Source organism: Rhamphochromis sp. 'chilingali' (assembly GCF_963969265.1).
Source record: "Rhamphochromis sp. 'chilingali' genome assembly, chromosome: 10".
Lineage (NCBI taxonomy): Eukaryota > Metazoa > Chordata > Actinopteri > Cichliformes > Cichlidae > Rhamphochromis > Rhamphochromis sp. 'chilingali'.
Window position 1 is genome coordinate 23,086,261 of NC_137937.1, and position 16,150 is coordinate 23,102,410.

The 16,150-nt window shown below is 37.8% G+C and overlaps 1 protein-coding gene across 3 annotated transcripts; it reads left to right on the top strand.

The window, feature by feature from the left end:
* The first annotated feature begins 5,363 nt into the window (after nt 1-5,363).
* LOC308404484 (G-protein coupled receptor-associated protein LMBRD2B-like) lies at nt 5,364-14,714 on the top strand. Of its 3 annotated transcripts, none has more exons than XM_080894553.1 (18): nt 5,364-5,442; nt 6,093-6,320; nt 6,541-6,647; nt 8,007-8,105; nt 8,726-8,893; nt 8,990-9,200; nt 9,289-9,363; nt 9,466-9,570; nt 9,707-9,887; nt 10,271-10,452; nt 10,726-10,859; nt 11,070-11,175; nt 11,273-11,370; nt 12,079-12,182; nt 12,373-12,419; nt 12,532-12,640; nt 13,755-13,848; nt 13,976-14,709. In XM_080894553.1, exons 2-18 carry the CDS (start codon nt 6,147-6,149, stop codon nt 14,037-14,039), a joined length of 2,058 nt encoding a protein of 685 aa, XP_080750679.1. In that variant the 5' UTR covers nt 5,364-5,442; nt 6,093-6,146; the 3' UTR covers nt 14,040-14,709. The 3 variants fall into 3 exon arrangements, with proteins under 3 accessions (XP_080750679.1, XP_080750680.1, XP_080750681.1); XM_080894554.1 differs by having other exon boundaries at nt 5,391-5,493; nt 13,976-14,710; XM_080894555.1 differs by lacking the exons at nt 5,364-5,442; nt 6,093-6,320 and having other exon boundaries at nt 8,719-8,893; nt 13,976-14,714.
* The last annotated feature ends 1,436 nt before the right edge of the window (nt 14,715-16,150 follow it).

Sequence of the window (16,150 nt, forward strand, 5' to 3'; positions counted from 1 at the left end):
AGAAGAGATAACCAGTACCTCACCTCATTACATCTTCATACAGGGGGTTTGAACTGTCTTTTAGCATCACTGCATTCGTATTCCATGTTTCTGTTGAATGGTATGTATTTAGATTGCACTGAAATTTGGTGTAAAAAATAATCCTGATCGCCTGAGAAACCGTCCCCACAGTAATCACGATTGGGACTGTGTGAGCAGCAGCTTCCTGGCATTCCAATATGAAACTGTATCACCACACATACAGTGCTTTAGTTTTATTAGTTATATTCTCTTAAATTCAATTGATGTAAAATAAATGATATTTGTAGATTATTTTCTCTTATATATTTATTTATTGTTAAAATGTGTATCTGCTTGATCCTGTTTCTCTCTTTTTGCAAAGCTGAACCTTCAGAAACAAATTAACTACCTCCATCTAGTGGTGAAACAACTGCACTAACTTAATCCACCCCTGTTAGAGTTCACCCAAGGAACAATTTCTTTTGCATCTTTAAATCTAGTGGTTAAAGACATATTGGTCCGGAGCATTTTTTTTCCTCATCTAGTACGTATATAACATTGGTTTTGTTTGTGTTTTTGTTTGTTTGTTATTAAAGTAAAAACTAAACAAAAAACTGTAAAATAACAAAAACAGTACTGATTATTGCTGACAGGTCCAAAATGTGTGACGTAAAACGTTGTTAGTCTTTATAATCAGCAAATGTCCCTTCATAAGGTTAAGAAATGAGCTGCTGTGAGTAGACGAGCTGCTCATTTTAATAACCTGGTGAAAACATGATCTTATTACACATTAATAATAATTTTAATGAGTATATACATACATAACCTTAGCCTCCAGTTAGATGGTGATGCTATAATAATAATAATCAGGATAATCTCTGCCTCAGATTTGAAGAATGTATCTGATCAATGAGATTAGGACATACATATATTCTACAGTGACTGAAGGATTGAATCTCATTCAAACAGGTTTGAATGGTCATGCACCTAATTATTTTAATCCTTTTAGGATTGGGAGGGTGGGGGGGGGGGGGGGGGGGGGGTGACAGATGGCCTCATTAAGCACCTGCCACTGGGTTTTATCTGTGCTGTAACAGTTTGAATCAGGCCAATAAGCCTTGCACTGCAGAAACGAGACACAGGAAAATGGAGCTAACAGACAGTCTTCTAGAGGACTGGCCAGCCTCTCTGGACATTTTTGGGTCAGTTTTGTTGGATGCACTGGGTGTGACCAGAGCAATTGAAGGCTGGGCCGTTTTAGTGAATCTCACTGAACATCTGTGTCTGGATCTGCTGGGCCACATGGACTTGTTGCTGGAGCACCGAGCTGTGTGCATAAACATACTTGGACCCATGTACGCTGACGACCCTTATTTATGGTTGTACCTCCACAACTGAAACGCACTGAAAGCATTCTGTGTCGCTTTCAGTCAGCACTCTATCTGGATATAAGTACAAATGTTTCAGGGAGTAGGGTGGAGGAGAAGAGGAGCACGGGATCAGAAGAAAACATAACTGAAAAAGTGATTTGAGTTTTTCTTTTTCAAGATTCACCAAGTTTAGAGAATAATTGTCTGTGTTGCAAGAATTAAGATTTATGCATTTTTTGCCTGTGTTGCAATTAGAAGTGCATGCAAACCAACACAACTTTAACCAATGGATTTAAAAGGTAGTTTGCAAGGACAGACAGAAATTAATTTATATCATATCAGAATGCATATCTGAAAAAATATGTATGTTGGATTAAAAAATATGAAAAAGAAGAACGTGCAATTTTGTCTTTCTGTAATAAGAAAGACAAAATTGTGTCTTACTGATTTAGCAAAAGAAAAAGAAGATATCACAAGAAGATATAAAAAGAAGATAAGAAGATGTCCTGTTTTAAAATATTGCTCATTAGTCGTAGTATATCAGAAATATATCATTATAAATTACCTTTTCCTTTCAGGTCCAGCACTTTGCAATTTAATCAAAGCAAAAAAAAAAAAAAAGTTCAATCAGCCTGTGGCTGATTTTGTATATGAACCTGTGATAGATTTTGAAGTTCATATGAATTTTATTTTTCATAAATTGTATCACTCTGTTAAATTCAGAATCAGGAGTATAATAATAAGAAGCAGCATCATTTGTTTCTGTTTCATTTGTTATATTTCAGCCTGTCCTTATGTAGCTTTGTGCTATACAGAATATGCATGTCTCTGGAGACAAAAACTGTTTCTGTCTTCTACAGAACACCATTATGTTTCTCTTTCAATGCTGTGCAATCCACACGTCTTTTTATGCTGAATTATGGCCACATTATTCATATGCTTGCTTCTCTGTCCACATTCCAGCCTCTTGACTCTGTTCTGCTCTTTCCTCATCCTATATCTTGTACTAAAAAGTGGGGTGAGTGAGGTTTCCTCATAAGACACTACTGCAAAGATTTTCTGGTTATTTCTGCTATTTACTTACACAAATATTATGCAAATTGTGTTTAAGTGGCATAAAGATGAAATAAGTTGTTTTTCAGTTAAACTCATGGATGGAATTGTGTCTCAGGACTCTTTGTATCACTGAAATCAACCTTGGACACCTATGATCATTAGTTTGCCCGTTGAGCCCAATTAAAGGAAAAACCACTAAAGAAGGATGTTCCACATTATTAAGCAGACCACAATTTTCAAGCAGTATGGGAAAGAAAAAGGATCTCTCTGTTGCTGAAAAGCGTGAAATAGTTGAATGCCTTGGACATGTAATGAAAACCTTAGATATTTCACAAAAATTTAAACGTGATCACCATAATGTTAAGAGATTTCTGGCTGACTCAGAGCACACACGGGTTCGTGCAGATAAAGGGACAAAGACGAAGGTTTCTGCCAAACAAATACATCAGACTAGGGGAGCAGCTGCTAAAAGGCCATTACAAAGCAGCAAACAGATATTTGCTGGTGCCTCTGGAGCCCTGTGAACATCAAGATGTAGGATCCTCCAGAGACTTGCAGTTGTGCATAAACCTTCTATTTGGGAATCCCTAACTAGGGATGGGTATCGTTTAGGTTTTAGCCAATACTGGTGCCAAACCGTTACTTGTGAAACGGTGCCGGTGCTTAAACGGTGCTCAAACGGTGCTCAAACCGGTGCTTAAAGAAAGGAGAACACAAAATTGGTCCAAAAACCTCTCATGTTTTTATTTTTAGAAGTCTCTTTTTTTCTGCAAAATGATAACCAAGTTAGCCTTTTCTGTTGATACAACATACCTCCTTTGGTTGGAACCGGTGCTTAAACAATGGAAAACACAAACTTTGACCTAAAACCTCTCATGTTTTGCTGTTGTTTTTTTTTCTTGGGGGGGGGTTGTAAAAAGATAACAATGTTAGTCTTTTTTGCAGCTATAGGGCATATATGGTATCACTCTATCAAACAAGAAGACAGCATGTAACTACAACGGTGTTTGCTAGTTCACCTTACATGCATTAATGTAATAACGTGGTTAGCCTACTCAATGTAAATTACACACGAACAACATTAAGCCACTCACTCAGAGAAGAACGGCTGCTGCTGCCATCATCATCCGTCATCACAGTATCACCTTAAAGCACTTGTTGCAGGCTGCTGAGTTTGCATCTTTTGCTGTGAAGTACAGCCAGACTTTTGAGCGCTTCGCTTTGGGCATTTTTAATCTGTAGCTCTGCTCTAAAAGAACGTATGTACCTGGGCCCGCCTACTTCCTTGGAAAGGTAAAATGATTGGCTAGAATCCAAAGTGTATGACATCGCAGGAAAAAAAAAAGCACCGAAATGTGCGCTGCTTTTCGGTCTGGTTACTACCGTTTATGTCAGAACCGGTGCACCGGATACTGGCACCCATCCCTACCCCTAACCAATACTCACAAGCAGAAACGGCTGCAGTGGGCCCAGAACTACATGACGACTAGTTTTAAAACAGTCTTGTTCACTGATGAGTGCCATACAACCGTGGATGGTCCAGATGGATGGTGGTGGCTGGTTGGTGGATGGCCACCATGTCCCAACAAGGCTGTGACATCAGCAAGGAGGTGGTGGAGTCATGTCTTGGGGCGGAATCACAGGGAGAGAGCTGGTCCGGCCCTTTAGGGCCCCTGAACGTGTGAAAATGGCCACTGCAAAGTATGTGGATTTTCTGACTGACCACTTTCTTCCATGATAGAAAAAGAAGAACCATACTTTCCGCAACAAAATCATCTTCATGTTAGACAATGCACCATCTCATGCTGCAAGGAATACCTCTGCATCATTGGCTGCTATCAGCATAAAAGGAGAGAAACTCATATTGTGACCCCCATCCTCCCCTAACCTCAATCCTATTGAGAACCTTTGGAGCATCCTCAAGCAAAAAACTATGAGGGTGGTAGGCCGTTCACATCCAAACAGCAGCTCTGGGAGGCTATTCTGACATCCTGCAAAGACATTCAAGCAGAAACTCTCCAAAAACTCACAAGTTCCATGGATGCAAGAACTGTGAAACTGCTATCAAATAAGGGGTCCTATGTTAATATGTAACTTGACCTTTTAAGAGGTTTTTGATTGAAATAGCTTTTGATTTCAGTAAATATAATCTCCTAATGCTGCAAATTCAACAAATGACCACTTTCAATTCTCTACAATCTTTAAAATGTTTTGAAACTCTGTTTGCGTAATAATTTGGAACAGTGCATTTTAAGTTTTTTATTTTTGAAAAACATACTGTTTTCATTGGGAGGTTTGTTGAGTAACATTTGAATTATACTCTAATGCTTGATGACTCGAAAATCATGCTGTCATTTGAATCGACTATTTAGGAAAATCAGAGAAAATATCATTTGCATGATAATTTGGAACGCGGTGTATATTTAAAGATAGTATTGTCAGCTCACAACATATTCTAGCAAAGTATGTAGCTGTCCTTCGAACTAAGTTCAGAAAAAAACTGGCTACAAATGTAATGACTACAAAAAACATTAAGCTACTTCCTTTTTCAACAGTTTAAAAGTTTATATTTGTGTATCTTTCTCAGGTTTTGAACCTACAATCATTTGTATGAGCATATCTGTCTACCTGTCTACACTGTACGTGTATGAATGGATCCCAGTGATGCAATAATGCTTATAAAATACAGAGTTACTTGTGTCTACTCTGAAGCCTAAACCATAAAATAATTACCCTTTTTAAAAAAAAAACAAAAAAACAATGGAGTATCAAATAAGTAAATAAACATTAATTGGCATATATGAGTTAAAAAAAACCCCAATAACAACTCATGTATCAAATATGATTCACTTGGCGTTACGTTGTCGATGAAATTCTCAGCAGTCACTAGTGCCTACAATACCCAGAATCCCCTGCTGCTCCAGCAAATCTGGCGTACCGAACGTTAGTTACGCAACGTAGTTTCAAAGGTTGTATACATCTGTCGGGGTTCCCGTCCAGGAAATATGATGTGACTGTAAGTTAAGAAAGTTTTTTGTGCTTTTTGATGACAATGAACCTTCCACAGGTAAGAGTCTGTCTGGCTCTAATAAATAAAATATATAAAAAGTGGGCCTACTTTGTTCATGAAATGAAACACAGCATTGACTGTTAACAGTGCGAGAACACGGCGCGGAAATGCATCGAAAATCATCGCTTCTGGATTTTAAAAAAGAAAACATGACCACAATAGCTAAATGAACGTCTTGAAAACAGTAGTTATCACTCCAAAACATCTGGAAAACAGGATTCAAAGCTTTTTTATGTGAAAAATATCCCACTTGAAAAACTTTCTAAAAGCCAGTTGTTCGCTCTGTTCGGTCTGAACGTTATCAGAGTAGCTTACCTCTCTGAGTGTTTGTGAAATGTCAAAGAATATCTTTGGGCACACTAGAGTTTCAGATTTGTGTATTAATTCAAGGTCCTGCTGGTTTTCGTTCATTTCTTTTCCTCTTATAAATAAATAAAGCTTTCTTTTAATTAATCCATTGCAGTGTGTTATGTTACTGCATTTTAGTCACTTATGTTTCCCCACATCTCAACTGGTCTGTTTCTCTCTGTTATCCAGCAGATAAGAGCTGATATTCTGTCTGCTTTCACCACTCACCTCTTTCTCTTTGTTTCCAGGTCTTTTCAGTCTGCTGTCATGAGCTCTTGATGTCTGTCTTGTTATAAGTCATCATGAGTGGTGCTGCGCTGGCTGTTGTGGTGGTGGTCGTTTTTTTCTTGGCCCTCTACCTCCTCCAGCGTTATGGAGATCTGTGGAAGCAGCAGAGGCTGGTCCTGTTTGGAACGCTGCTGTCCTGGTACCTGTGCTTCCTCATCGTCTTCATCCTACCACTTGATGTCAGCATGGTACTAGACATTAATTTCTTTATTAGTGTAACTTTATTTTTTCAGGGGGTGGGGGTGGGCAAGAGTAAGATTTTTATGTGCTTTTTGAAAAAATTTCTCTAAGTAAGGTTGAGCTGTGTGTTTATTTATACAAATCTCACCTCTGGGGTCTTATATTAACTATGTTCACTGCACTTTTACATGTGTTTGCCTGACTGTGCAAACTCTACTCTTCTGCCAGGCTGTCTACAATCAGTGCAATTCTAACATTGCAAACACCACTACTGCAACTCCAACGAACCCCAGTAGTAGGAGTGAGGCCAACTTGTCTCCTTTTCCATCTATGAGGTAAAGACGTTGTTTTGATTTATCAGAAATAGGGCCATAGTTTTCCAGATTTGCTCCACCGCCATGCAGCATTATACATAACACAGCAGATAATCTGCTGATCTGCACATATCCACTTTGTCCGTGTTTGTTTAGCAAAGGAGCCAGCATTCCACGGGGATCTCATAATCTCATTTGCTCATCTTTCACATGACTTCTCCATGTATTTGATTGCTTTAAGCCCAAGTAAAGCCTTACAACTGAACAGACTTTATTCACTCAGTTCAAGTCACTCTACTGTTTTGTTTGGTATTCTAAAACTGTTAAGAATCAGCGTTTTTTTGCTTATTTGTAATTCCCCTAGATGATATCAGTACTCATCATTTTTATGTGTTACATACACTCACCGGCCACTTTATTAGTTACACCTAGTTAGCAATGGGTTGGACTCCTTTAATTCTTTGGGGCATAGATTCAAGAAGTCGCTCTTATCAATACTGACATGATAGCATCACATAATTCCTGCAGAATTGTCAGCTGCACTTGCATGATTATAATTTCTCCTTCCACCACATTCCAAAGGTGCTCAATGGAATTGAGATCTGGTGACTGTGGAGACCTTTTGAGATACTCCAGTAGGCTCTCTTGTTTAAACAATGCTCAGCTGATATTAAGGGGACGAAAGTCTGCCAAGAAAATATCTTCACAGCATTACACCACAGCCAGCAGCATCCTGAAGTGTTGATACATGTTGGCATAAACATGTAGCTTGCCATCACCAGTGTGTGAATGGGTGGATGACTGGATATGTAAAGCGCTTTGGGGTCCTTAGGGACTAGTAAAGCGCTATATAAATACAGACCATTTACCATTTTACCATTTTATGCCAAATTCACAAATGAGTAGTTATTCAACTTACTATTGCCTTCCTATCAGATATTTCCGTGAACGAGCAAGTGTATCTAACACAGTGGCTGATCGGTGTCATCTCTCAGATTTCACCCTTCACCCTAATACAATGGAGGTGAATTAAATTCCATTCGTGGCTCTCGCAGCTTTGAGAAATACAGTTTTAGAATTCAGGAGTAATACTTCTTTACAAAAATGTTACCGCATTTAGTTCGTACATTGTTTTATTTTATTGGAGCTATTTTTTATTAGAAATCTGTCATGAAATGTGGGGGCACTGAACCTTTTAGGGGCAATGAGTGATTTTGAAATGGCAACAAAATCCATACTGTGTATATTTTATGGATTCAAGGTGTGGTTGTGTTAAAGTTGTGATGATGTATCATGTGGCTTTTGAGCATTTAGAATTTTATACCTGGCTTCCAGTGTGCTTTTTTTCTCTAATTCTTTAATCTTCTGTGTGCGCTTCAGTCCACCAGGCAAGTGTGAGGAGCCTTGGACTTATATTCCAAATGACACCCTCGAAGTGTTTTGGAGAGTTGTATACTGGACGTCTCAGTTTCTTACATGGTAAGATCCTCTTACTCATAAACATACGATAAATAAATCGTCCCATGTTAGGAGTCAGGATGTCTAAGTGTTCCACCAGAGGGCACTCTCTATCCTCCCTGTTGGCAATAGGTGTATCTGATATCTCTGTGTTGGTGTTGGTCCTGGATCATCATAGTTACTGTTGGTCTGGATTCATCATTTCATGTGACCAGTCACATTGTTATGATGCCATAGTTTTGCGATGTGAAAACGGACCTGCCGATGTTCACTCAGGAAAAAAGGGTTATGGGGTCTGATCAGGCTTAGGCAGAGTGCAAATGAGTTGTTGTGACATTAAAACCAGACTGTTTTGAAAAAAGTTATCATATTATCTTAGTAATGAGTCTGACTAACTAACTAAATATTAAAAATGTTAAGGAAATGTGTTTATCTGTAATGCGTCTCCAAAAAATATTAGCTGATATTTTTAATTTTTAAATCAGCAATAATCGGTGAAAAAATTCCTATATCAGTTGGGCTCTAATTCATTCTTCTTCTTTTTTTTTTTTTTTACACACTATTCTACCTTAAGTTAAAAAATGTTTTGACTTTCCTTTTCTCTCTGTTTCTTTCTGTCTGTTCTCTGTGTGAGCATGCAGGCTGCTGTTGCCCTTTATGCAGTCTTATGCACGCTCAGGAGCTTTCTCAGTGGTTGGAAAGATCAAAACAGCTTTAATTGAAAATGCACTTTATTATGGCTCATACCTTCTCATCTTCATCGCTCTGCTCATCTATGTGGCTGTTCAGCTAAAGTGGAAACTGACCTTGTAAGTCGAGTTGGAACTGTATGCACTATATTTCAATTTGTGCTTTCTGGTTAGCATAATCAGCATAATCTACTTTCTTTCTTTTAAATCATGTAGGGCGGACCTCCAGACCATAGGGATTACAGCTGCCAACACCTGGGGACTCTTCCTCCTGGTCCTGTTGCTAGGCTATGGCTTGGTGGAAATCCCACGGTCTTATTGGCTGTCATCTTCCCACAATTACGTGCTATCCAAGAGCTACTTCAAGGTAGCAAAGATGGCTACTGAGAAGGCAGAGGCAGATGAGAAACTTGCAGATGTCATGGAGGCAAGGGTTAACCTTGAAACAGAATAAAGAATAAACTGCAGCATATTAATTTTTTTTCTTTACAAAAATAATCTGCTTTTTTTAACAGGAGGTTGCAGGCATCCATGCCTCTGTCAGGCAAAACCACTTTCTAAGGAAGTATGTGGACATAATTTTGACAAAGGTAAGAAATGAAACCAAATTCCACAAACAATTTTTTCCTCATGCATATATTGTGCATTTTCAGCTTGTACACTGGGCTCATTTGAGTGTCATTTCACTTCAGTGTCCCACAAAGTACCAAGAAGAGATGGGAATAAATGTGGAAATCTCTCGCGTGGACCAGAATGCCCCTCCCACCAAAAGAGTCCTAGTTAAACTTCATGAAAAAGTAATTAATTCTTTTTAAAATTGCACTGTGAATTAAAAAAAAATAAAGCAAAAAAATATGATTACACATTAAAATGCCTGTAAAAAGTGTTTGCCCATCTTTCCTGTATGTTTTGTATTTGCGTGTGTGTTTTCAGGTGGTCAGTGCAGTGCAAAGACACAATCAGACTCAGGTTCAGTGGTCTATCCTGTTAGAGCAGGCCTTTCATCTGGAAGATGTAGCAAAAAGCCGGAACAGCTCGCTCCGACACTTCACCCACAGCTTCCCTTTAGCACACCGTGGCTGGATCCGTAGGTTCATCTACACTCCAACTGTAGGTGAGTTCTCAGATTCCCACATGGAGTATTAAAAGTAAAACTTATTATGGCATTGATGATATATCTAATACAGCCTTAAAAATGTTCTTGAATATCTGCCATAATAGAAAGTTGTGGTTTGTTTTCAGTTAGCAACAAGAATATTTCTCTTTTTTTGAACTGTTTGTCGTCTGGCAAACAACATGCAACTTTTAGGGACACTCGGTCTAATAATAAATTCTTCGCGGCAGTCATGTGCCTTTTTTTTGTATAACATAAATGTGAGTTTGCACTTACACGCATATTTGTTTGTTTTGTGTGTGTGTGTGTGTGTGTGTGTGTGTGTGTGTGTGTGTGTGTGTGTGTGTGTGTGTGTGTGTGTGTGTGTGTGTGTGTGTGTTCAGAGTGGTTTTGGGAGTGTGTGCTCAGACAGGGCCTCTGCAGGCTGCTGGCCGTCCTCCTGTGCTTACTCTCCGCTGCAGTAATCTGGTCTGAGTGCACCTTCTTCAGCACACACCCCGTCCTTTCTCTGTTTGCGGTCTTTATTCAGTTGGCTGAAAAATGGTACAACTATCATTGCATTGAGGTGAGTATGTATTAGTGCTGTCAGCGTTAATCCCGTTAGAATGACGTTACTACAAGGAGTGACATAGTATTTTGATTTATTTAAAGTTTTTTTTTCTTTTTGCCAGAAAATTGGTGAAAGAAACAAAAGTTTGCCTTTCAAACACTTGGACTCCCACATTATTATTTTATTTAAAACCAACAGAAATCTGCTGTGAACATAAACATGTTGGTTATTTTGTTCTCTTCAGTTCAAGCCTAACCTTCAAACGTGTTTCCTTTTTCTCTCCAACAGATGGTGTGCTTTGTGGGTATCCTGTTCATGTGCGTGTGCGTCTACTCCACAGTTTTCAGGATACGATTTTTCAACTACTATTACCTGGTGCCAAATCACCAGACTGATGCTTACAGCCTGCTGTTCAGTGGCATGTATGTGCAGCATATTTACACTATAAGGGATGAAGTGAGTTGAAATGGAAAGTTAGTTAGTCAAACACATCTTTGCATTTTGGTTTCAAATCAATGGAACGATAGGTTACAGGTCAGACTTTCCAAACAGGAAGCACAATTCAGTCTGGTATGCTTAATTTGTGTTGTCCTAATTTTAATATTCTCTCTCTTTTTCCCTGTATGACTCAGGTTATTTTGTCGTCTCACTCCACCTTTATGCCTCAACTTTCTGGGAATGATTCACATGGACTCTGCCATCTCACACAAGAACAGAGTACAGACATCTTACACCTCTGTGGGTTCCACAAATTCACGTATCAACACACACACACAGACATTTGTACCTGTAAATTAAATGTGTGTTTTTCTTTTCTTTATGTTTTTTTTATCAGATTATGGGCTCTATGCAGCTGCTGTCATTTATATCAGATGGGTTCTACATCTATTATCCCATGCTGGTATTGCTGCTGTGCTTTGCTACATATTACAAGTAAACCAGCAATCTCTAACAACTTTTGCACATTCTTGTGTATTTTTCCCACCTAAAAATAGTCCAATGGCTGATTTAAGATGTATAAGTACAGCTATAAATATGAGAAATATGAGAACTTATAATATATTTAAAGAAAGCTATGGAACAAATAACAAGTTTTAATAATATTGTTAGAGTAAGTAACATTGTTACAGTTTATCTCATAATAGAGTAAAAATCTGTCTTGTCTATAATCCTTGAAGCGTTGATGGTTTTGTGACTCATGATGTAAAATATTGTATAAGTGTAAAACACTTGTTATTTAAATTATGCTTAAAAATAGCAATTTAATTTTTTGTTGGACTCATTGTTTGAAGTAGAGTTGATAGGACTTTAGCTTTTCTACTGAATTCTGCTTTTGTCCAGAATCTGTAGTGCAAACACATTTCCAAACACATTATCACGCCCTTTATTTGCCAATTTAATCCAGTGTGGTTAAAATCATCCCAGCTATACACTACCCACCTGTTTATCACAAATTGCACGGTAGAGATGTAGTAGTTTTATACTTTTTATTACTCTGATACACTTAAGATGAAGGTTAATTATGAGCAATAAAATGGCCATTTTGCAGAAGGAATCTGCTCTGAAAAACCCATCACGTTTTTGTCTTGAGTACAAGAACTTATGTGTTACAGTATGTATGTCAATCATTTTGTTTTGTAGTCTGGGGTCTCGCTGTTTGAACCGCTTGGGCTTCCATCAGTACATCACTGATGATGATTTGATCTCTGACCTGGTGGATGAAGGCAGGGAACTCATCAAAAGAGGTAATTTGATCACAAGTTCAATTGCTTACTCTTTCTGAAGTTTCTGTGCATCAGAGCAGTTTTGGCAGCTAAACATATCCAGGTTTTTACAGTTAATGTTTTCATGCATTATTATAGTAACCTATGAAAAATGTTTTTTTGTATGTTTGTCATGTTTGCACTGTATGTTTTATAATTTGTTCTTCTGTAGAAAGAAGGAAAAGACAAAGAGCTGAAGATGGAGAGAATCGAAGATGGGTAGATATTTTCTTTCTTTAGTTGCTCAAGACAAGAAGATCTATCCAGCCTATTGGCTTGCCGGTTCTACTGGTTTGTGTGTATAGTGTGCCTACTTTGTTTTGTGCTTCAGGCGTGGAGGGAGCGGTATGGTGTCGATGGGGCCACTGGGCGGAACAGAGCTGGTTACACTGAGTTAAAGGATAACCAGAAGGAGCCTGTAACAAAGATCAAGAAAAGTGGTAGGGCTCTTTCTCATATCACTACATCTATCTAATATTTTCTTCACACTTTTTTTTAAATCGATATTTGTCCACCTAACTTGCTGCTCATACAAGAAACTAAAAATCTATAATTTTAGACCTAGGGCACCTCACCCACATGAGATACATATCCATACAGGCTTTACAGCTTGCCTGGTTGGGTTTCTTTGGAAGAAGCACCACCCCTGTGTTCCCACAGGAAGTTATTCTTAGGTTTCTATGAACATGACACAAGTAAAAATAACTTATCATACAGGAATCTATGCAAAAGACTGAACAAGTATGGCATGTTTGGAAGTGCTGCCACAAGAAGGCCTCTTTTCTCTAAAAAGAACATGGCAGCATGGCTTTGGTTTATATTTTATTATCCAAACACAGCAGGAAAACACCTCATACAAGTTATCAAGCATGGTGTGCAGGTGTAATGATTTGGGCCTCAGGACCTGGGCACCTGTTGACCACAAACTGCTCTGTACAAAAAGTATTCTAGAGTTAAATGTGAGGCCATCTGTCTGACAGCTAAAGCCTTGTTGTAGCTTGGTAATGCAACAAGATAATGATTCTGAGCAGCAGCAACAAGTTGGAATCAAAGTGTTGTAAAATTACAGTCAAATTCAAGATCTCAATCTGATTCAAATTATGTGGCAAGAACCTAATACGCTGCACATGAACAACTGCCTGCTTTACATCTATATATATTTCTACATAATAAATATCTAGCAGATGGTAGATGACGGTCATTTCTTTGCTGCAGATGATTATTACAAAGAACATTTCTAGAGTTTTTAACATGTCACCACCTTTCCCCTTTGTTTTGAATTACACCAAACATGGAGTTTTGATGGATTATCATGATTTATATGGTAAATAAACTGGTTTTTATATCGTGCTTTTCTACTCTACTTAAGCACTCATTATACAACTTGTGTCATTCACCCAGTCATACAGGTACGGTTTTTCTGTGAATGCATACATCGAACTGCTAACCTTCCAATTAGTAGATGACCTCTATCTCTGGAGCTATAGCCACCCCTTGTAGAAGAAGTCAACCTGCTTACTAGTGTTGTGCATCTTTTCTTCTCTGTATTCACAGTTGTCACATTTACCAGAAGAAACGAAAAGGCCGACGAGCAGCAGACGGGCTTACTGCAGGAAGACTCCAGTGATGACGAGTCGCCCAACAGAAGGTATGATGTCATTCAGTACCAAGAATATAGTTGGTTAGTGTTAAAATAAATCTGAATAATATTGTGTTTTAAAAGAATGCTAACAGTGCCTTTCTGTCACACTGTATCACTGTGTTTAATGCTGTAGATCCACAGCAGGAAGTTACCTCACTCTGTCACCTCCAGTGAAGGGCGTGTTTGACGACGTGTGACGCACGAAGGACCTGGAGGGAAATCAAAAAGCTAATATGTGCTGCAAATAGAATAAATGATTCAAATGGTACATTTTCTTCAAAGGGAAGTCTGAATGCAGATAATTCACTCTTAAGAAAAAAAAAAGTAAAGATGTTTAATAGATGTAAAATATAACTTTAATAAAGGGTTTTATATCACAAGCATTTTTGGTGGTATTCATAGCGATTGGTAACTGTAAGAACTTAACACATGTCTGTAAATGCATGCTTGATATTGTTATGTTTTATAATAAAATTGGTGGATAACAGAGCTCATAGTATGTGCATAGATTTTATATTTATTTAATTTGAAATTCAATTTCTGTGCCTAAAGCAAAGTGTCATAGAGAATATATCAAAAACATAAACACGTTTAAAGTTGTGTTTTCAACTGTATCTGCTAAATAGCATCATTTTCATGTGGTGCAGTCTCCAGGCATCTATTTATACAATTTTGAACTGTTCAATTGTTATTGTATAAATAAAACATAATGTTTTTGCTTGTACTTTATCTGCTGTTGGATTTTGAGTGGCCTAAAATATATAAAACAGCATCCCAAGATGTCCTTTATAGCACTTTTTTCAAATGTCACAATGTTTATTTTATTTTATGACCTGAGGGTTGTTGTTTTTTTTTCTTTTAAATAGATAATTATTGCAAGACAATTGTTTGCAAATATATGGAGAGGTTTATACTGTAACTCCATGAGTGTACAGAGTTTTAGTTTTGTTTTTTTACATGTATTTTTTGCAGCCCTCTGCATGTCCTAATGACATAATTTGTCCAATATATCCACTATCCCTTTCAAAAAGATTGCCTCTCTAACTTTTTCTCCACACCACTCAACCTGAGCTGTTCCTGAGGATCTTCAGCTCTGCCACGTCCACCTTGGGCCCCTGACTTTTGCTAGTGCAATGCATACCACCACCTCTCCAGGCATTCTTCCACCTGCTCTAACAATAGAGCACAATGTTGTCTGCAAACATAAGTCCTGCTCATCATCATTAAAAACAAGAAAGGGCTCAGAGCTGAATCTGTGAGTCAGGCCCACCCTTAGTTTGAGCCCATCTGTCACTTCTACCACACAACTCACCACTGTCTCGCTGTCTTCATACATGTCCTCCACCACATTCATATACTTTACCACTCTTGACTTCCTCGTGGAGTACCAAAATTTATCTCTTGAAACCTTATCGTAAGTGCTGAGAGGGTGCAACTTCTTATCACGCTCTCTATACATCTCCATCAACACTCTTAAGGCAAACATAGCACATGAAGCACTCTGGCTTCATGCTATGGCTTTTTACCATTATTCTTCTGTAGTTAATACAGCTCTTCACATTATCCTTGTTCTTGAAGTACTGTGCAGTTCTCCATTCTTCAGGCATCCTCTGAAATTGTATTAAACAATCAAGTTAAAGTCCATTGCCCTCTCTCTCTGACTTCTCCATACCTCCACAGGTATGTCATCTGGACCTTTCCTGTTTCCATTCTCTTGATAGCTCCTCTCACTTCCTCCTTATTATTTCTCTGCACTTCCTGATCCACTAACTTAACTTCATCTGTCCCCCATTTCATTTTTTCTTCATCAGTTTCTCAAAATACTTCTAAACACACCATCTTACATCTCTTGTTGAAATATATGCGTTGACTCCATATTTATGTTATAATTAGCCATAATCATAAAGTTTGTCAACTTGAAAAATCAATTAATGCAATCTAAATAAGACAAATGTTGTTTCATTTTAAAATATTACATGTATCATTAAAAAAAAGATTCAAAAGAAGTCGAAAGACAAATGGGATAAAGAATAATTATTAGTTTGTTTCTTTTTTGTCATGAACATCTTCATTAAGTTTCAAAACCATTAAACCATAAAAAAGAAAGACAATTCACAAGAAAAAACAAAATTATACTAAAATGTAACTCAAAATAGACAGAGAAAGGTTGCAGCACTCTTCCTTGCATGACCAAAAAACAACACCAGTTCTATGAGGTTAGAACGATGCCACCTTAAAATAAAACTGGAAAAAATATTGAAAGTGAAAAATTTTACAGTTTCAATTAATCTTTTATTACTATCGTTTT

Bases quoted from the DNA above. Each gene is read 5' to 3' on its own strand.
- LOC308404484 (XM_080894553.1), top strand. From the start codon at position 6,147: ATGAGTGGTGCTGCGCTGGCTGTTGTGGTGGTGGTCGTTTTTTTCTTG. The intron at 9,364-9,465 runs GTAAGAAATGAA...ATTTCACTTCAG, and splicing joins TGGACATAATTTTGACAAAG to TGTCCCACAAAGTACCAAGA. The intron at 12,641-13,754 runs GTAGGGCTCTTT...CTGTATTCACAG, and splicing joins AACAAAGATCAAGAAAAGTG to TTGTCACATTTACCAGAAGA.